Source organism: Perca flavescens, chromosome 13 (genome assembly GCF_004354835.1).
Source record: "Perca flavescens isolate YP-PL-M2 chromosome 13, PFLA_1.0, whole genome shotgun sequence".
Classification (NCBI taxonomy): domain Eukaryota; kingdom Metazoa; phylum Chordata; class Actinopteri; order Perciformes; family Percidae; genus Perca; species Perca flavescens.
In genome coordinates this window covers 7,202,041-7,223,848 of record NC_041343.1, presented here as the reverse complement: position 1 = coordinate 7,223,848, position 21,808 = coordinate 7,202,041, and the positions used below count along the sequence as shown (strand labels likewise).

Here is a 21,808-nt window from a genome sequence, read left to right as displayed (position 1 = left end):
AACTGTGCATATTCAGTGGGTCGCATATCACGGAAATAAACCCTAAAGCTTAGGAACTTTTTTTTGGCAACTGAGCAACTCTCATAGGAATGAACGAGGCGCTTCCTCGAACGCTGTACCGGTTCTTTTAATACAGCCATGGCATGCGCGTGCCGGTGTAAACACGAAGCAGATTGTCTGATGTTACTCTGACGTTCAAAATCATGGACGTATAAGTTAAGAAATAAAAAAAATACTTTGAAGAAAGAACATCAATGGTGAAAAGTAAGAGCAGGGATGTATTAGCTTGGACCGACGGCGAGGTGTAACTGTTACTGAAAGGTCCGTCGTTTCCAAAGGCCTCTGTGTCTGCCCGTCCAGACTACAAAGCAACCCCGGAATATTCAAAAGAAAACGGGAGCAGCCGTGTTTCCAAATGTCTCCGTTTGAGGGGCTCGGACACGGCGGATTATTGCGGATGTGAGGCGTAAACATAGCAAAAGATACTCGTTTTTAAACCGAAAAGTAGTAGTGTAGATGTAGCCATAGAAAACATAAAGTAAATCACATCTCCATGAGCATGTATGGATGGCAATGAGTGGCATTTGTGGCTCGTGGTCTGTTTCCTTTCACTGCTCTTGTGATTGATTACCTTGGGTTGGGTAGTGCACAGCCCCACAGGTGTTGCTTTAGAGTCTGCACCCAGCCAATATCTCGGATTGGCTGGCAGAGTTGTATGTAGTGGTACTGTTTTAGCACAACCCTTCAAATGAATCAGAATGTCACTCATTAGCACACGACAAATTGGACACAGCACAAGTATGAGAAAGAACAATATGATCTCAGCAAATGTAATATCACACATTTGTGGGTGTTTTTGCATAAAAGAGGATTTTTTTTTTGGTGTGTACTTTGCTAGAAGAAGCACATGGCATTTTATTCTGGAATAAGTTTCTGGACATCCTTTGAAATGCATGTTGCTCTATAAGTCGGATAAGTTCTTCGAATATATTAGAGACATGATGCAAGAATAATATATTCTTCCGTTCTCACGTAAGGGCAACATGCACGGCCTGGAGAGGATGTCAGAGCTCATGCCAGAATGTGGCGCAGTCTTGGAGAAAGCACAGAAAGAAGTTTTGAGAGCAAATATTCTCTTCCATGTGGATTTATTCAATGTCTCACAAGGACAAAGACTGGGACTGGAGAAACACTGAGGGATACCTGCAACCGCTAATCTTTGACCATTCGTCTTAACAAAAAAAAAAGAAAAAGCAAGAAGACACTGCTATTTCTGCTTTTTGCATTTATTTGTAATGTTTCATTAAATATGAGCAAGCAGATAGAAACACAAGCACGTCACAGTCAATTTTTTTGTTGTTGCCCAAGACATAACTTTCTTTACCATACTTTCTATCCTTATTTGCCCAATAATCACAAAGATAGCACAGGGTGTGTGTGCTGCGCTGACAACTGTTTTACATTTACTGCCCCTACAAGCCCCCTCCCGTGTGTTACATGACAAAGCGTCCCCACAACTAAAGGCTGCAGAATGCTAATGAGTCAGTCCCTCATCCCCGATGGGGCCCCCGTGCTCAGTTTGGATAGACATGGTGGTAGCGGTGATGGTTGATGTCTCAGACACCCCAGAATATAGAGATGGTGCAGCCGTCCACTCAGAATGGAGGGAAGGATGCTGAGAAGCAGAGCTAATGAGAACATTAAGGTGTGTGTGTGTGGGGGGGGGGTGGAGCACAATGATGGGTTGACCCATGACAAGACTGAGCAGTGCTCTTCTAATCCAAAAACAAAGAAAAAAGGATCTCTCTCTCTCTCTCTATACAGTATGCTAAGACTGAGTGAAAGCAGCTGGATGCTAAGGACCAAGTTCAGACTCAGCCAACATGTAGCCCTGCTATAATATATGTGTTCCCCTTTTCTTCAACACATCTCACAGAGAAAATTTGGGTTAAACCAGAATTCATAAATGGAGGCTTTACAACTTGTTTTGGTATGTCTTGCTATACACCTCTTACACACAAACGCAGCACCACCATGTTGAACTTGCCAGACAAAGCAAAAGTAAATCCAGTGTTGAATCAACATTTTTTTTTTTTTTTTTAAATACACTAAACTTCATCACACCAACATACTTTTCATACTTTTGGAATTTTGGTAAAAACAAATACAACAGCATGGAGAGTGATGAACATTGGAGTCCAAAAACAGAAGCAGTTACACTTATCATCACATCACTGTGCCATCATTGGCATGAGTGTTAAAATAAAATATTAACAGATACAACGTATTAGTTACAAACAAAATGAGGTCAAACATTGTAGCCTTGCAAACCAATGGAACACATGGCAGTGAATTGTTGATGATTTATTCGGAACGTGAAGCTGTGCGACATCCATACAGCTCCCTCTTTAAAGGTTATATGAAAAGTGCTATTAAGCGGCAATATGAGCTGTCTGCTATCGTCCCATGGCAGTCTGATCATATTGGTTACGGTCACCCTCAGCAGAGTGCATTTAAAAAAAAAAAAGCCACAAGGAGGTGTGTGTTTGTGTGCGTACTACTGTGATTGCATAACTGCTGCGGAGCTTTGCCCAGGGATCAGTCTCGTAGATGAAGACTACATTAGAGGTGATTACGCTGAGATGTGGGCGATTGAGATTGACAGCTCTGCACGCTGTGTGCTTGGCAGACACAACCCGAACCACTCAACACAACACTTTCCAGCTCCACTGACTCTGATTCTGAGAAAGGTTGTTACTTTAATGTGAAATGTCAATACGACTGCACAAGAGCATTGTCTGTTTTATCAGTTTAGTGTGACCCCGAGGGTTTGTTGGCAACAAATTGGGTGTTACAAAATGGCCTTGAGTGAACTTAGATACAAATGTATGAATGGGCTTCACGTGAAAGGAATGGGAGAATGGTGTGTTTCTTCACATGAACGGATGACAATTTTGTGCAACCTACAACAGAGTTCAGTTCAAAATGGGACATTGGATTACAAAATCACATTGGACAAAGCGTTGTGATGTTGAGTCCTGCGAACAGAGACCAGTAGCAGAGATGACAGAGCAGGTACAAAACAAGCTGTGGATCAGACTCACAGTCACAGTCATGGCTTACCAAGCGGGACGTTTATCAAAGATTTTCAGATTTGTTGTTAATTTAGCAAGTGCAGAAATCATATCCAAAGTGCCAATTTGATTATCTTTTCTCCCATAAAAAAAAAAAAAAAAAGAAAGAAAAATTCTAATAAATCCTTGATAAACTCAACAAAGCAATCCGCACAGTTGATCAAAGCCAAACCGTCAGAATTGCTTGTCGCTGGGCCCATGCAACGAAAGCCATCCATTGCCTAGCCAGGCAGCCCGTAGCCATGGCAACCTGGAGATGGAGGCGAGCAGAGTGGGGGTGGTGGGTGGCAACCAAATGGCGGAGGATAGGATGCTTCCGCCCACTCGTTAGCATAGCGATCTATATAGCATGAGGTGGGAGGAGCAATGCATGTCATGTCTAAACCCCAACATCTTATTAGTATTATTAGTATTAATTATTATTGTACAAATGTAGCCGAGAGGTAGTGGAAGTGGACAGAGAAGAAAATGAGTGGATACTGGGAGACTGAACAAAGACGAGAAGAAAGATAGTGTAGGGGAAACAGAGGGAAACAACAGAATGAAGTAAAGATGAGAATAAAGAAGAGAACATTAATTGATTTTGCAGCCTCTGTGTTTGTTTTTTTCCCCCCCCAAAGAAATAAGAAATAAAAGGAGAAGTAGTGCTAAATGATTTTTACTCTTTTGCCTCAGCCAGTTTGTTGTTCATCTCTTTACTTTTCTCCTTGTCCCCTGCCGCTGGCCGGTTCTCGGGCTGCTTCTCCGAGGTTGTCTTCTTGGATCCCCTCAGCGCGGCGCTCTGCTTATCTTTGGCTTTCTTCACGGGCTTGGCCTGGCCTGCCGCCCAGGCTCCAGGCCTTTTGGGTTTAGAGCGAAGGACACTATACCTGTCAACCTAAAGATGTCGGACAGCGGAAATGAGATTCCTGAGCTGAAATGCTTCAAATGAATGGCTAGTCATTTCTACAACTGTGCTGTGCAATGAGATGAGCATGGCAATCATTTCACATTACGGTAATATTAAGATTATTTTTTAGCTACCCCCTCTTTTTAAATTCATATTAAACCAAACTACAAAGTAAGAAAATTGCGTTCTCACTTGGTTGATGGGGTCTATGTAAGGCTCGCTGTACAAACTGCGTATCCTCCTCCTATCCACGACCTTGTTGTCAGCAGGGCGCAGCGGAGCTTGGCCCTTGAAGGTAGCACTGTAGCTGGTCTCTAGACTGGGCCTCTCAGCTGGGGGCAGGTACTGGGACGTGGCCCGGATCATCTTCGCTGGCTTCACGTCTCTGTAAGCCTTGTACTCAGTACTGTGTGAAAAGAAAGACAGCTATCATGAGAAAATGCATAGCTTTAAAACCCATTAATAACCATTATTAATAAAGAGTCATAACAGTGCGCAGGTGAGACTGTTGCTGTAATTGCTGTAGTTGCAGATTTGACTCACAAAATACCACAAATGAATATATGATGTATTATTATTTATTAAACTACCAAGCATCATATTAGAGTTGAAAGCTCCACCTTGAACAGAGGTAAAGTGAATGTGTACATTTTACTGATATAATGCCTCTGATTTTACTCAAAGTAAACATTTGAATTCAGGACTGTGTGCTATCAATAGTTTTACTATTAATTGTTTGTTTGTGAAAGTTTTACTTCAGAAAAAAAAAGGTTTTGAGTACTTCTTCTACCACTGCCAATACCAACAGTCCCGACACCGTGCAGTTCATCCAGTCTGCTACAGTTGCAGATTATTTTTCTATCTATCAATCGACTGTTTGTTTGAGCTACAGCTTGTATGATTGTTTTAAAAGAAGAAAACTACTGTAATTCTCCTAACAGAAGACACTAGAAAGCTTTCGTGAACAAAAATGGATTATTATTGTGGAAAAGAGATAAAGCTGAAACATGCCTTACTGCTTGCCTTGTTAAGCTTTAGAAAGGTCATCAGAGGACGCTTTAGAGAACCGAAATCTGCAGGACCCTGATATCTGAGAAAGGAAGCTTCTATTCCATCTGGCTACCTGGTCATGACTGTAGGCTAAAATTAGTATGAACCTTGGATTTCTTTTTATTTACTCCTGTTTTTTGTTTTTTTGCTATAGACAAATTAACAATAGCGAAATTAACCCTAACCCTAACCCTAAACCTAATCCTACCCCTAAACCTAACCCTACCCCTAACCCTAAAGAAACTAGTGTCAATGTTAGGGAGTAGGAGAGTGTTTTCTTTCTTGCCGTTGTCAAGATCCATGTATTTGTCATTTACAGTTTAGAAGTTCTAACAACTTTGTGACATGAATGAAATCTACTATGTGTTTCATTAATTTTACCATTTTGTAAAGAATTTTACCATAATGCCTGTTGTCGCTAATTTGCATCCTACTTAAATTTATATCTATTCCATATGCTATAGACAAATTAACAATCTCAACTTAATTTAGCATCAGCTTGGAGCCAGAAACACACATAATATTTTGTTTATATAATTGTGAATAAATTCAGGCGTCAAGGGGTTAAAAAAAAGTCCTGTTTGAGGTGTCCGATAGCATCTACTGTATCATCACACCGCCACAGTCCAGTCACATCTTCATGAATAATCCAATATCTAATTAACAACTAATTCTGAAATATATCTATTAAAGGTCCCATGGCATGAAAATGTCACTTTATGAGGTTTTTCAACATTACTGTGAGTTCCCCCAGCCTGCCTATGGTCCCCCAGTGGCTAGAAATGGTGATAGGTGTAAACCGAGCCCTGGGTATCCTGCTCTGCCTTTTGAGAAAATGAAAGCTCAGATGGGCCAATCTGGAATCTTCTCCTTATGAGGTCATAAGGGGAAAGGTTACCTCCCCTTTCTCTGATTTGCCACACCCCCACCCTCCACCTGAAATGGCACATTCTAAGGAAAGCTCATTGTGGGACTGGCTCTAGTGGCTGTAATTCTGCACCAAGGCTGAATTTCGGGAAAGAGACTTCAGATACAGTATTAGGGGACCACTAAGGCCTATATAAAAGAGACTTCAGATACAGTATTAGGGGACCACTAAGGCCTATATAAAAGAGACTTCAGATACAGTATTAGAGGACCACTAAGGTCTATATAAAAGAGACTTCAGATACAGTATTAGGGGACCACTAAGGTCTATATAAAAGAGACTTCAGATACAGTATTAGGGGACCACTAAGGTCTATATAAAAGAGACTTCAGATACAGTATTAGGGGACCACTAAGGTCTATATAAAAGAGACTTCAGATACAGTATTAGGGGACCACTAAGGTCTATATAAAAGAGACTTCAGATACAACATTAGGGGACCACTAAGGCCTATATAAAAGAGACTTCAGATACAGTATTAGGGGACCACTAAGGTCTATATAAAAGAGACTTCAGATACAGTATTAGGGGACCACTAAGGCCTATATAAAAGATACTTCAGATACAGTATTAGAGGACCACTAAGGCCTATATAAAAGAGACTTCAGATACAGTATTAGGGGACCACTAAGGTCTATATAAAAGAGACTTCAGATACAGTACTAGGGGACCACTAAGGCCTATATAAAAGAGACGTCAGATACAGTATTAGGGGACCACTAAGGTCTATATAAAAGAGACTTCAGATACAGTATTAGGGGACCACTAAGGTCTATATAAAAGAGACTTCAGATACAGTATTAGGGGACCACTAAGGCCTATATAAAAGAGACTTCAGATACAGTATTAGGGGACAACTAACAACAACTTTGATTTCTTTTTATTTAGTTTTATAAAAAGAGTTTTATTTGCACCAATGCATGCATCTATAGAAAATGGAACAATGGAAAACATCAGCATGTAACCCCAAATGACTTGTCTAATAGTAACATAAATTATATAATAATAATATTCTGGTCCAGAATTCAGCTGCCCGCATCGTAACCCGAACCCCCCTCCATCCACCACATCAGTCCTGTCCTCCCAACAGCTCCACTGGCTCCCGGTCCAGTTCCGTATCCAGTTCAAAGTCCTCCTGTTTACAACGCCGTCCACAACCTCGACCACCCCCCCCCCCCCCATATTTGTCTGATCTCCTCCAGGTCCCCACTCCCTCCCGCTCCCTCAGATCCTCTTCCTCCATACACCAGTCTGTCCCCTCCGCCCATCTCACCACCAAGGGGAGCAGAGCATTCAGCCGCTCTGCTCCCCGTCTCTGGAATTCATTAGCACCCCAACTCAGAAACATCGATTCACTCCCCCATTTCAAATTGCAACTCAAAACACATCTGTTTAAAACTGCCTATTCCACTTTATGTCAATTGCTCTGCCTCTTTCCGTTGTTTCTATTGTTGTTTTTATTTTTATTTTTTGCTGCATTTAAATGTCTTATGTTTCCCTGTACGGTGTCCTTGAGTGCCGAGAAAATAAAATGTATTATTATTATTATAAAACAGTTCAAATGTAGGCTATGTTAAAGAAAAGGGAACGTATGTGCTCCTATACACATCGCAAAAGTTGCCCAGCTGATCGCCCTCATACACAACATTAAAATCGTTTTTATGTTGTCTTGCCTCTCCTGCAGTAGGATACTGTATTGCTGTAGCTAATTACAAAGGGAAAATAGACAGCTCTGTGTTTTAGGCCACTCAGATGACACCTATCTGTTCTCCCCTGTGGCTCCAGTGCAGTCACGAACACATACATTTCCCCTACAGCAGCACAAGTCAGCACAAGCACTTCAGGGCCACATGGGAATAGCCAGGTTCAGTGAAAAGTCTCCGTTGCCTGTGGCAACACCAGAAATGCAGACAAGGCCAGGCTGCTGGACTAGAGCCTCATTAGAGCAATTTATAAGCCCGCTGCCCAAGTCATATGAAAAGACAACAAATCAATAAATGGCAGCTAAGGGAAGACTGCTGTGGAGACCATGGGGACCTGTTTAATGTAATGTATGTTTCAGGGACAGGTGCATTGATTTAACATCTTTTAATGTATTACATTAAGAAAGGGGTTGTTAGATTTGCATCCCAGTGTGAATGCTGGGCTCTGACCTCATATCTTTTTGTGGTGGGTTGTCATGGGACAGCATGCAGGAGTGATAACGATAACAGGATTTATAAAGCTCATCTTTTTCTCAGTGGTTTATAATTGTGTGGATGTTGTCTTTAGTCATACGTATGTTAGTACCACTGGTGAATATAACACTGGACATAACTAAGTAAACTAACTCAGATTGGGAGTCTACAGCCATAGCAGCTCTGTATGTAAGCACAGCTGTGCTTTGAACTAACTAAGGGTTAGGGTTAGCTAAAGTCTGCAACGTGCTCACAGTGACAACGCCAATATGTTGATGCTAACCAGGTATAACGTTTACCACGTTCACCAACTTACAGTAGTTTAGCGTGCTAGCATGCTAACATGGCGCTAATTAGCCCTAAACTAGGGCTGGGCAATATGGAGAAAATCAGATATCACGATATTCTTGACCAAATACCTCAATATCGATATTGTGGCAATATTCTAGGGTTGACAATTGGTGCTCTAACAAAATATCTTCACACTTAGATTTTAGATAATAATGTGGACATAATGTCTAAGTGGGGAAAAGGCAAATAATAGAACAGCTAGAACAGTCTGGTAAGTTCAGAAAAGTACATAATTTTACTGTAATGCAGCCTTTAAAATCAGTAAAAGACAACACTTATGTCATATCACTATATTAAGATATCCAAAATCTAAGATAGTATCTGGTCTCATATCACAATATCGATATAATATTGATATAATATTGCCCAGCCCTACCCTAAACACAAGGTACAGCTGAGGCTGATGGGTATGTATTTAGTTTTGCAGGTTGTTGGCCATCAACAAAATAGTATTGGACAATTTAAAATGTTGACCTGATGACGATGCAAGGGGAAATGTCAAAGAGTCACCAAAAATACAATTGATAAAAATATAGAGTTCATGATATGTTTAGGGCTGTGCTCGATTGAAGAAATTCTTAGTCGACACTCATTCAATTGTATCGACTAATCGATTAGTTGATTTAATCAACAGATCTGTAAATCTGAGTTTCTCCGCAAAGAGTCATGCAAAAGGGCCACTTTAATTCTTGTGTTTACCAAATATGTGCTCGTACGTTTCTTGGAAATAAGTCATTCAGCATGAAAAAAGCATAAAACATGACTAATTTACTAAAGAAATCTAAGTTGACTAAGACCAAAACGACCGATTAGTCGACTAATCGACTAAGAAGGAGCAGCCCTAGATATGTTACAGAAGTTACTCAAGTATTTCATCTAACCTTTGTTAAACTGTCAACAGAATATCTATAAAGACAACTGACATTTACAAATTATAACCTTAACATCTTATCTTCATAACTATCAGCCTATAATTAGTTCCCATTAATCTTAAATTAACTTACAGGCGCTAACATTTAAGCTGTTGATGTATTTAACTAAACTGAGGCGTAAAATGTCATTTTACCATAATATGAAAAGCAAACTATTTATGATAGAAAGGCTGTTGAATACAGAGGAGAGGTGGAAATCACACAAAGAGCGATTACATAACAAGACTGAAGTCCATTTTCAATGCTCGATTGGGCCAAGAAGACACAATGCAAGGACAAGTTATGTAACAATGTTTAAGGCCAAGGGTCTAAAGCACTTACTTGACACCACAGTGTGTGTGTGTGTGTGTGAGAGAGAGAGAAAGACAGAGAAAGAGGCAGATTGTGAGTGCACAGTGTAAAACCTGTCTGCACTGTAACATTGCTGCTATTCATGAACACATGACTGTGTAACAATAAAGCCTGTGTCTCTGAGGTCAGTGTGCACTTGGTACTTTAAAAATTAGCGTTGAAAAAACATCCTTGGTTCAGCGGGCGTCATGTCGCAGCTATTGCAACACATATGCACAACATGCATATTACTGGTCAACAGTGACACTTTGCAGTTCACTGAGACTGTAAAGCACGTACAGACACTGAGGTACTAAACATACCTTTTAGTTTGACTGCTTTTACCTGTGGCAGGAAGCAAAAGCTCACTGTATACATCCAGAGAGTTTTTAAAACGAGTTTGGGTAACACTTTACTTGAAGGTATCGACATAATCGTGACATGACACTGACATAACTATGACATGACACTGTCATGAACGTGTCATAAACATTATAAACAAGTCATAAACGTTTATGACTTCTGTCATTAAGTGTCATACGGTTTTTGTCATGACAAGTTGACATTGTTTGGGTTGTCTTGATTATGACAACTTGACATTAATCAAAGTGACATTACCACAAGTTGTCTTGGTCAGTGTCATGTCACGCTTATGTCGATACCTTCAAGTAAAGTGTTACCCAAGTGTGTTTCATTTCATGGAAGGTTTTACACCAAGAGACTTGCAAAAATGCATCTTTAAGTTTTTATAACATTAACTTATTACCTCCTTATTACTTCTGCCAAGGAGGTAATAAGGCCCTTCTAGTTTTATTGATGTTTTTTATTGTGACTGTATATTATTTTATCTTGTTCATGTTTCTTCATCTTGCCAGCTCTATTGCATCACAATGTCTAAGGTTTTTTTTTTTTATCCTGGTTTTAGGGCTGGGAAAAAAATCAATTTGATTTAAAAATCGAGTTGGTAGGTCAAATCGATTCATATTTTCAAAAAATCTATTTTTTTGATTTTTTTTCAATCCAAATACAGTATAAATAATTTGGATGTTTAACAATCTTTGTTGCACATTGACTTTTCAGTTAGTGAAAGGGTTTGCCTATGCAATTTTGTTCATGTTGATGCACTTTAATTAAATATAATTAATACAATAAATATATATTTTTAAAATATATTTACAGTTCACAGTTATTTTGTTTTAAATGTAAGGGGGGGAATCGACTTGAATCGTAAATCGAGTTTTTTATAAAAAAAATCAGATTTTTTTAGGGAAACAAATCGCCCAGCTCTACCTGGTTTCCTTATATACAGGTTTCTTGATGTACAGTGTGTGACTGTTTTGTACATATACAAAACATGCAATACTCCAACAACATTTTCAAAAAATACTGTTTAGAAAATATCTTTCATTTTAACCTATGGGCAAAAAATAAATATATTTACTTAAGTTTTCATCTCTTTATATTTATTATAATTATTTTATTATTTATATTTTCTGTTGATCGGCAGATCAACTAATTGACTAATCATGTCAGCTGTAATGCAACTCAATGTAGTATTTATTGAAGGGCTATTGTATTGGATTGCGTTTCACCATGTACCTAAAACAATGGCACCTCAATGTAAGTGCTCCTCTTCAGCAGAAGTGTTTCAGCAGTTCCCTGGGATACAGAAGCAATTTAAAGTGGTGAACATCAGAGACTAGGATTTAAGGATTCATACTTGTACAATTTAGAATAGTCCTGCTTTATGTTTAAAAAAAAGTCCTGTTTGAGGTGTCCGATAGCATCTACTGTATCATCACACCGCCACAGTCCAGTCACATCTTCATGAATAATCCAATATCTAATTAACAACTAATTCTGAAATATCTATTAAAGGTCCCATGGCATGAAAATGTCACTTTATGAGGTTTTTCAACATTACTGTGAGTTCCCCCAGCCTGCCTATGGTCCCCCAGTGGCTAGAAATGGTGATAGGTGTAAACCGAGCCCTGGGTATCCTGCTCTGCCTTTGAGAAAATGAAAACTCAGATGGGCCAATCTGGAATCTTCTCCTTATGAGGTCATAAGGGGAAAGGTTACCTCCCCTTTCTCTGATTTGCCACACCCCCACCCTCCACCTGAAATGGCACATCCTAAGGAAAGCTCATTGTGGGACTGGCTCTAGTGGCTGTAATTCTGCACCAAGGCTGAATTTCGGGAAAGAGACTTCAGATACAGTATTAGGGGACCACTAAGGCCTATATAAAAGAGACTTCAGATACAGTATTAGGGGACCACTAAGGTCTATATAAAAGAGACTTCAGATACAGTATTAGGGGACCACTAAGGTCTATATAAAAGAGACTTCAGATACAGTATTAGGGGACCACTAAGACCTATATAAAAGAGACTTCAGATACAGTATTATGGGACCACTAAGGTCTATATAAAAGAGACTTCAGATACAATATTAGGGGACCACTAAGGTCTATATAAAAGAGACTTCAGATACAGTATTAGGGGACCACTAAGGCCTATATAAGAGACTTCAGATACAGTATTAGGGGACCACTAAGGTCTATATAAAAGAGACTTCAGATACAATATTAGGGGACCACTAATGTCTATATAAAAGAGACTTCAGATACAGTATTAGGGGACCACTAAGGTCTATATAAAAGAGACTTCAGATACAGTATTAGGGGACCACTAAGGTCTATATAAAAGAGACTTCAGATACAGTATTAGGGGACCACTAAGACCTATATAAAAGAGACTTCAGATACAGTATTATGGTACCACTAAGGTCTATATAAAAGAGACTTCAGATACAGTATTAGGGGACCACTAAGACCTATATAAAAGAGACTTCAGATACAGTATTATGGGACCACTAAGGTCTATATAAAAGAGACTTCAGATACAATATTAGGGGACCACTAAGGTCTATATAAAAGAGACTTCAGATACAGTATTAGGGGACCACTAAGGCCTATATAAGAGACTTCAGATACAGTATTAGGGGACCACTAAGGTTTATATAAAAGAGACTTCAGATACAATATTAGGGGACCACTAATGTCTATATAAAAGAGACTTCAGATACAGTATTAGGGGACCACTAAGGTCTATATAAAAGAGACTTCAGATACAATATTAGGGGACCACTAAGGTCTATATAAAAGCATCCAAAAATCAGCATGTCACAGGATCTTTAAAAAGACATCAAAATGCTACATGAGATGATACAAATTTACAAAACATAACATTAAAAGTATCTTACGATTACTATCTTTTCTTTCTGCATTATTTCCTGCTTTGGTATTTAGGAAGATGTTTAGATCTGTGAGTCGCTGCGGCTCAGGCGATGCTATCATACTGCCTGATATTTCTTGCTGTGTGACTAAAGCTACTTTGGACGAGTGACCCTGCTGACCCGTTGCAGTGGAGGGGCTGTGCAGAGAAAGCCCTCGTCACTACAACCCAACACTGGCAACTGACAGGGGTGGAACCCCCGCCAGGGGGTACAGCACTGCTGAGCTTCATACAACCCTGCTCTAACATGGCACAATCTGCACATGGCACAATCGCCAAGGGACAGTTGTGAGAGAAAAGAATTAAAACAAATGCCTGCAAATGTCTGCACTGTGGGATGAAACCGTGTATGTTTGTTTGATGACAGGTAATTAGCAGGCCACAGAAAACCAGCCAGGAGTAGAGCAAATACGTCAAATCAAATGTAGTCAGGTAAAGGATCCTCATTGAGAAATTAGCACTAAACACAAAGTACAGCTGAGACTAATGAGAATGTCATTAACTTTTCAAGTATTTGATCATAAACCAAATTAGTATTGGACAAATTAGAATTCTGACCTGATGATGTCACTAGATGAAAAGTTAAAAGATCATCAAAGTTTTTACAGTTCATCCTGAGGGGAACATGAATATTTGTCTAAAATTTCACAGCAATCCATCTCAGATTTTTTGAGACATTTCACTAAAAAGCAGAACTGAGGCAAAGTCAGCGGATGAACAAAGTCAGTAGGATTCATCCTCTGGGAACTATGAATGTCTGTATGAGGTTTCTTGGCAATCCATCCAGTAGTTGTTGAGATATTATATTCTGGATGGGAGGGTCGGAATGTACGGAATACGGACTAGTAGCTGGAGAGGTGCCAGTTCGCCTTCTGTGCACCGCCGGGGTGCCTTTGAGCAAGGCACCGAACACCAAATGGCAGTCTCTTCACTCTGACACCTCTCTGTTAATGCATGTCTATGGGGGCCTGTGTGTGCATGTGTGTGTATTTCAGGCCAGTGTGTAATGTAACAACAACAAAAATGTAAAAATCCAATTTACCCATTGAGGGATTACTGTAATAAGAGTGCTTCTTCGTTAAATCACAACCAAAATAAATTCCAATTCTGTACATTATGTATGCGATGAAACGATTAGTCGATTATTTGATTATTCAACAGAAAATTAATCAACAGATAGATAGATATAGATGATAGATAGATAGATAGATAGATAAATATATAGATAGATAGTAGATTATAGATATATTGGGGGCAACTGTGATGAAATTGCCATTTTAGCGAAGAATCAATTGGTTACAGTTGTAACTCTAATGGATGCTCTATTTGAGGATGCAGTGTTCAATGGAATTTTCCTTAGAGTGTGACATTGAGTTACAATGCACATTGTAATTGTGGGAGCCATAAATACATCTGTGCATCAACACTGCTGAGACAAACGTCTGTGCAGTTTTCACTGATGGTGACCACAGAGACTCTGGCTCTAGTCCTACACCAGTGCTGGCCTGATATAAAGGGCTGGCCCGCTTCTCTCCCAGTATTCCCGGATTCAATCTGCCCATGCCACAGTACTGTAGCTTTACTTCCGAGCAGTGTTTCTTGGTGTGTCAGCGGGTGAGAGCCTGGCTTCTGGTCAATACTCCCTCCTTCCTCTGGGACCAGTTGGCCTCATCTCTAACTCACAGCCTCTCTGCAGTGTCTCAGGCACTGGCTCAATGGAAGCAGCTACGGATTACAGGGGATTCTCACTGGGACACAAAGACTGGCCTCCCGTACAACATTTCCAAGCATTCTTGGTATTGACAGAATTTACAATAATGCCAATTTCTATAAGTTCTATAAAAACAACAACAAAAATGTTGATTTTAGCATTTGTGTTTCTTTCTAAGATTGATACAGCCAGTTTATTTTGGTAATTAACAATGGTCAGAGTTTAGTTAGAAGTGCAGGTTTAACTAGGTTGCAGTACGTTACATTAATTCATTCAAATCCAGAATCAAATCTGAAGACATTTCCTTGTAATCAAGGAAATTAACTGTAATCAGATATTATAAATCAGATTACATTGGTTACATAAGACAGATCGCTTTAGCTGACAGAGCTCTGAATTTGATGCAACAAATAAATACTGGATATCAGCTGACATTTTAGTATTACATTTTTGGCAACTTAAATCTCACACAACTTAACCACACTGGTTTTATTTTCAGGGAGCAGAAAAATCAAAGCACATTTTTACTGCAAATGAGTTAGCCTGGGAAATGTGAGATAACAAGCAGTCATTTTTTTAAATTTTAGAATGGGCGTTTCTGCATGCAATGCTTGTCAATTCAAACATGAGGCTTTGGCGGCTTTCTAAGAGGATCATTTTTAAATCCACCGGAATCCCTTGGCCTCTTTACAGTGTACTGTCTGGCACCACGAGCACTTTGTACGTTCTGTATACATGACATAAAATACAAACTCATTTTGAGTTGATGGAAAATCTTTGTCTGGGAGAGGGAGAATTCCATGTTTCCAAATGAGAAACATGAGAGAAGAAAATCAAAAGGAGAAACTCCTGAGATTGTGCTGCTCTGGAAAATGTCTAGCTGTGATACGTGACACAAATACAAATTTAAAATGAATACCTCAGGCTCTCTCTCCCTTCATGAACTCAGTGAACCTGAACTACCTGCCTTACTTTTGGCGATGAAACCCTCATTTGTCATTCTCTGTAATTTTCTTGATAATTCTTCACGCAATCTGCTCTTTGTATGTCTTTTTTTTTTTTAAACGCATCGCATAATGGAACAAATAATGCTGACAAGATGAAGAATGGCCACTGTCTTTTACAGTGCTGGTAGCAAAAGGAAAACACTAACAAAGACTTTAGCTGCTGCTGTCTGAGGCTCATGAATTATTCTCATGCAAACAATGACATTTTAAACATAATGCAGCGAGTTGGTGGCGAGATCAAGGCTGGATGGGGCTTGTGACTGGGAGGATGTTGGTTGAAAATGCTGAAATGGAGGGCTGGCTTTGAATAGAAAGTTAATGTGGATCTCTAACGAAAGTTGCTTCCTGCTACAGTGTCTATATACTGTATGCACTGACTAAATAAAATTACACTTACACATTACTACAACCATGGCCCAACTGAGACAGGAGGTTTGAGGCAAATACCTATATTTCATCTTAAGAAATCAGATAACGATATATCAGCTGATTTTCTGTTGTTTTCACCGTTGAATTTTACTTAACACACTACACTGTCTTGGTTTGAATGTCTTTGCTTTCATGCATATTTGTCTGACAGTAGACAGGCAATCTGTTCTGATGGTCTCAGAATGACCTCCCTTGGGGAAATATGGGGTACCACAAGGGTCTTTGCTGGGTCCTTTTTTTGGAAAAATACTTTATAAAAGCCAAATATTGTTTTCATAAAGAAAATAAATTTTGTTTGAAAATAATTCTAATAAAATCACATTGATAAAACAATAAAAACAAGGTAGGCTGTTATTTTTAACATCTTTTAAATAAAAATAATATTTTCAGTATTTTTTTAGATAAAAGTGTCAAGATTTTCTCTTGCTGTTTGCATTTTTAGACGGTGTATCATCTCCATGACAATGCCTCGTTCTACTTCCGTTCTACTTCCGACTTCCAAGCTTTTTGTAGCTGGATATATCATTGTTTCGTCTATGTATGAATGTGGATTACGTTAGTGATAGTGAGATGCTTGCTACAGTTACACTTCTAGTGATGAATCGGCGAAAACATGTTTTATTTCTCTGAGTCACGGTTTGTTCTAACGCCGCTGGGCTCTCTCTCTCTTCAGTCTCTCTCTATCTCTCTCCACCATATAACGTTACCGTGCTTTCGGGCGCTCGTTGAGGCTCCGACCAGCTGTTTGTAACATTAAAATAAAATGGATTATGGATAATTTTATTTCTATAGTTTATAGCTAACTTCTCTAATGAAGCTCAGCGTAAATTCTTAAAGGAAGACTTCATATACCTTTTCCATCGCTCATAATGATCAGCTGTTTCATGGTACGTCACTTGTCAGTAGTAATCAGAGCAGCTGTGTCGTTGTTAGTTAAACCAATCAGGGTCGGCCATTTGTCGACGAGCCTATCACAGCTTGATACCCTGCTTTAAATCTGCTCTCTCTTCCACGGTTGGCAGTTGTCGTTTCAGGAAATAGAGTGCGTCCCGCCTCCTCCCCTTCTGCCCAAGGGGGTAAGCTTCGCTTCAGAACGCAAACATCCGATGGCACCATTTTGTTGCTACGAAGTGATCACCTCTTGTTAGCATTACACTGACCGCCATTTTTTTTTTACGTCACTTGACTGCGAATAACTTTACATCTGAAGCGTTTAAAGACTCTATTTGTCCATTGTTTAATTCTAAAGAAACACGACAATGTATAAAAGGCTCCATTACCTTGTACCTCACGTTATGGCTCCGTAGCAGACGTTTTTGTAAAAATAAGCTAACGATTGTGTCACAGTAGAGGAATTACCGTATAGTACAGGAGAAGCTCGCAGGCAGTTTCGACTTACATTAGCTGTTTAGGTTTAATTACTAATGTTAACTAGCATGTTAGTTAGCAATAATTAGCCTGTGCTTATGTTATCTCCTTCATACACCTACACTCTCCGTCTCTGTAAGATTGGAAATGATTGAGATTTCTCTTGGCACAGCTACCAGAAGACTTACAACTTTCAGACACGTTGCTCACGTCACATTTACCTTGTCTCTGTCAGTTGGATGCTGCGCAGTAAAGCAAGAGATCACCGGAAAAGTGCTTCTAATAGCCTTCACTGGTCTCCGTCCAGAGCAACAGAGTCTATTGGTCCATTATATACTGTCTGTGCTTCTGCCACCGGTGGTCACGCCCTCGGACCTGGGTTTCATCTATGCTTGGCTGTTGATGGTTCCTCTACTTATTCTCCACCACCAGTGTCTGGACTCCATCAGGGGATTTGTTTGGGTTCCTTAAACCCTTTAGGATATTTGGGTTCGATGGAGTCCAATCTCCAGAGACTCGTACATTTACACGTTGTATGTAAAATAAATATGTTCATAATTGCAAAGAAGTCTCTCCTGATCGAATTGGCTGTTGAAACGAGTGACGTCCCTTATGTTCTGCGACTTGAACAGCTGAAAGTCTAGACCCCGATTACAAGACGACCCCACTTTTTCAGACTATTTGGACCAATACGGTATTTACAGTTTAAACAATATTATCACTCCAACACAGGATTAAAATAAAAATTATATGCATTTGGATCCTCTTCAACTCAAGCTGTTTCAAGATTACAATCTGCCTTAAACATTCTTCAAACATCTCTAAATGCTGACAAGACAAAATGTGTTTTATTCTCAAGAACCTATAACTCCAGTTAGAGACACAGCTCCCTGCCATCCATGCACTTAATGGTACTAAAATTGAAATTGAACTAAAGATAAAAATGGGTTTCTTATGTCAGGGACAATGTAGAGCGATCTGACCGGACAGGGTGATGCAAGACCCTGACGCAAGCAGAGGGTTCTTGAATGTGAATACAGTATGTATGTGTGTGCCGTGTGTGTGCCGTGTGTGTGCCGTGTATGCTGTGTAACTGTATGCACACTATCCATGACATTAACCCACAGCTGACCTGCTTTGAGTCTTCGCTGGCAGAGTAAGACAGCGAGTTGACTGGGCTTCTGCTTGTTAATGCAGCCATTTAATGCCATGTGGGGGAAAGTGCCCAGGGCGGTACCCTGCTGACTGCTCAACAATACAGGCATGGCAGCAATAGGCACCAACCAGCTGTAAGACACACTCACTGATCTCACACAGCGTTGTCACTTCTGGCAGCCGAATCCCACTTCAGCCAGGGTTTCTGTATCAACCCAATGCTGCACTCTGTGACACCACTGTGTCAGCATATAATAATTTGCACCATTTTTGCACCATTTCTTTTTTTTAGAACACAGTGAATTAAATAACATGTTTTACAGGTTAGAGTATAGTTCAAAGTAAATGCTGAGATATGACTCTGCTGAGGTAAGAAAATTAATAAAACATTGAAAGCTCTGAATCCACTTAAATCAATCCACTTAAAATCCACTTAAATCCCCAGATTACAGCAGCAGTAACAAAAACTATACAAAAATCAAGGTTCACGTGTGATATGGATCTCATATATCACACCATCTCACGCTCTCACTATCAACTACCTTCCCAGAACATAAATACTGTACAACAGATAACGTCAATGCACATCCTCAAGAGACATGCATACAGTGACTGTGAGGGGCGTGACTTGATGCTCATCCATCCACCAGTCCCATCATCCTCTGGAACATTGCATAATAGGACAGAGATTAGCCTCGTGGACCTAAACATCAACAGTCAACTCCACCCTGACCTTTTCTTTTAATTGAATTGGGCTACCTTCTGTTGACTGATCTGTCATTTGTTTCATGCTGTGTGTAGCTCTGACTTCCTTGTTTCAAGAAAACAAGCTTTTAATTAGTTTGTGAACAACAGTTTTCCTTTGGTTAAGTGAGAAATTACTAACCCATAATTAAGTCCCAATTAAGTCCTGTATTGTGGGAAAAGTTTGCATTTCTCAGGCCAGCAATGTAACAACTAACAAAGATTTTCTCCCCATTTATTTATGGTTTATACATAAATTAATAAGGGACTGTATACAAATTATTAGAGGCAAAGGGGATTCAGAAAAGGGGCAGGGATAGGTATTTTAATAAGTAAAAATAAATGTAAATGCATCAAATAATGTGACAGTGACAGCTCTTGGTTCAAAAGTAAAGACTAGCGGGAGTATTAGGTCTGCAGGATGCATAAATTATATTATAATGCCAATTCCACTTCTCCAATTTGGTGACTATGTGAAAAGTATTATTTCATTATCAAATGTAGATTTAAATTAGAGTAAACCCACCTTAAATTATGTTTTTTTTTTTTTTTCGTTTAGGGTATTAATGATAACGTTACATATCATAGTGTTATTTAACTTTAAAATATTGTGGAGAGGGTGTTGGACTTTTTCTTTTAGTCCAAAGAAAATATTACTAATTCTGAAGAGGGCTTTTTTTTGTGTGTTATTAATGTTAGCCCTGGCCCCCTCCCCACCCAAATATTTTTAACCTGACAACGATGGTTTGGCAAAGCAAGACTACCTGACAACAGATGAATTGTTGTGCCTTTTGTCGATAGGCGTTTGTGGTATGTAAAACCTCTGATTATAACGTTTCTTAGTGATTAAGTGAAGGAATAAAAGTATGAATTATACAATAAGCCTATAATACTATGTTGACCCCTATGACCCTAGATGGATGCCTGAGGCCTCTGGCCTCCACATAGTCCCCATACACGGGCCAGTGTAGGCCTACTCACTTGTAGGAGCTGTCGCCTGTGATCTCCTCTTTGATCTGCCTGTTCACAGCATCCGCCTCCGCCCTCCCTCTGCCCTCTCCCTCCACCTTCAGGACTACTTTCTTCTGCCCCTCCTGTTTACTGGACTTCTTTTTCCTCTCCTGCCCCTGCAGGAGGTCTTTCTCCTGCACCTTGTCTGCAATAGCGCTCTTCTCCACACCGCTGTCCGCATCCGCCAGCTGTTTGGAGTGCCTGGACCGGTCCGGAGCCCGGTCATCGCCGGCGGAGGTGGGGGGAGGCTGTTTAGGTATCCAGGGATGGTCGTGCCTTTTCGGGATGGGCCAGGGTTTATAGTCCTTCTGGTACTGGGTCTTGCTGTTGAACGGTGTTTCCGGTTCGTGGTACTCGTTCTTGGGTTTACAGCTCGGCTCGGGTCGCACGTTCCAGTGCTTAAAGTCCTCGCGCATCACAGAGCTACACACGCGCTCTTCGGAGACACACCTTCGCGGCGCCCGTGCCGCTGTCGCGGTGCGGCTCTCTGCGCGAGGCGGCTGTGTTTCTATGGCGACCCGGGCCTGGGGAGGGTGGAGCGGCGGCTGCAGCTGGATGTGCTGCATCTCAGAGGCGTCCGTGTACTTGGTGAAGACCAAAGGCACCGCAATGTCAGCCTTGTCCAGCTGGTTCCAGAAGCGGGCCATGCAGCACGCCCTGCTGATACAGGGCCACGCCATGGTGAGCCGTAAAGAGCCCCACTACAGTACAACTAGCACCGGGTCCAAAATGAAGAGAAATATGTCTCTTCGCTCCGGTAACTGATATATGAGAGAAACAAGATGTCTGTGTATCAGACAGCACGGATGGCTCCAACCCTGTTGACGTTAGATTAGGTTACTCAGTAAATCCATTTTTGCGTCTGAAAGAGGCTACACAGATTTGAACGATTTTTATAAAAACAACCGTACTGACGTGTGCTCTGCTTCCCTCTGTGCCTGCTCGGTCCCGTACGTAGGCTACTTGCTACATCACTCCACGGCAGGGCACTGCAACGAAAAACAGCCCCGCCCTCCTGCTCAGCATCCCAGAGACACAGAGCTGGAGCCGCCGAGGAGGAAATTACAAGTCAAATCAGAGAGAATATGAAAGAACTTCCGGCTTAACCTGCAGCCTAAAAGCCCTAATGATGCTCTTTTAAAATAGTGTCATTAAAAAAAAACACGCAGAAAATAAAACTAAGCATGTCGAAAAAGATGAATAGGCTATTATATTATAGGCACATTCTCTTCTCGTCGCTTATCTGTAGCCGAACACTTAGGTCTGATGCTTTTATTTTGAAATGTGAACATTCA

At 40.3% G+C, this 21,808-nt stretch overlaps 1 protein-coding gene across 3 annotated transcripts; it reads right to left on the bottom strand.

Annotated features, from left to right (window-relative positions):
* Positions 1–1,268: 1,268 nt before the first annotated feature.
* On the bottom strand, positions 1,269–21,563 carry map6a (microtubule-associated protein 6a). Of its 3 annotated transcripts, XM_028595577.1 has the most exons (5): positions 21,429–21,563; positions 20,484–21,331; positions 4,216–4,429; positions 3,834–4,011; positions 1,269–3,474 (listed from the first exon to the last, which is right to left on the bottom strand). In XM_028595577.1, the coding sequence occupies exons 2-5, from the start codon at positions 21,191–21,193 to the stop codon at positions 3,356–3,358; spliced, it is 1,221 nt and encodes a 406-aa protein (XP_028451378.1). In that variant the 5' UTR covers positions 21,194–21,331; positions 21,429–21,563; the 3' UTR covers positions 1,269–3,355. The 3 variants fall into 3 exon arrangements, with proteins under 3 accessions (XP_028451378.1, XP_028451377.1, XP_028451379.1); XM_028595576.1 differs by having other exon boundaries at positions 20,484–21,563; XM_028595578.1 differs by having other exon boundaries at positions 3,373–3,474; positions 3,797–4,011; positions 20,484–21,563.
* Between the last annotated feature and the right edge of the window lie 245 nt (positions 21,564–21,808).

Coding starts and splice junctions, on each gene's coding strand:
- map6a (XM_028595576.1), bottom strand. CDS start 21,193: ATGGCGTGGCCCTGTATCAGCAGGGCGTGCTGCATGGCCCGCTTCTGG. Junction 4,430..20,483: donor ACAGGCGACAGCTCCTACAA/GTGAGTAGGCCT, acceptor CTTTTCACACAG/TACTGAGTACAAGGCTTACA. Junction 4,012..4,215: donor ACATAGACCCCATCAACCAA/GTGAGAACGCAA, acceptor CGACATCTTTAG/GTTGACAGGTATAGTGTCCT.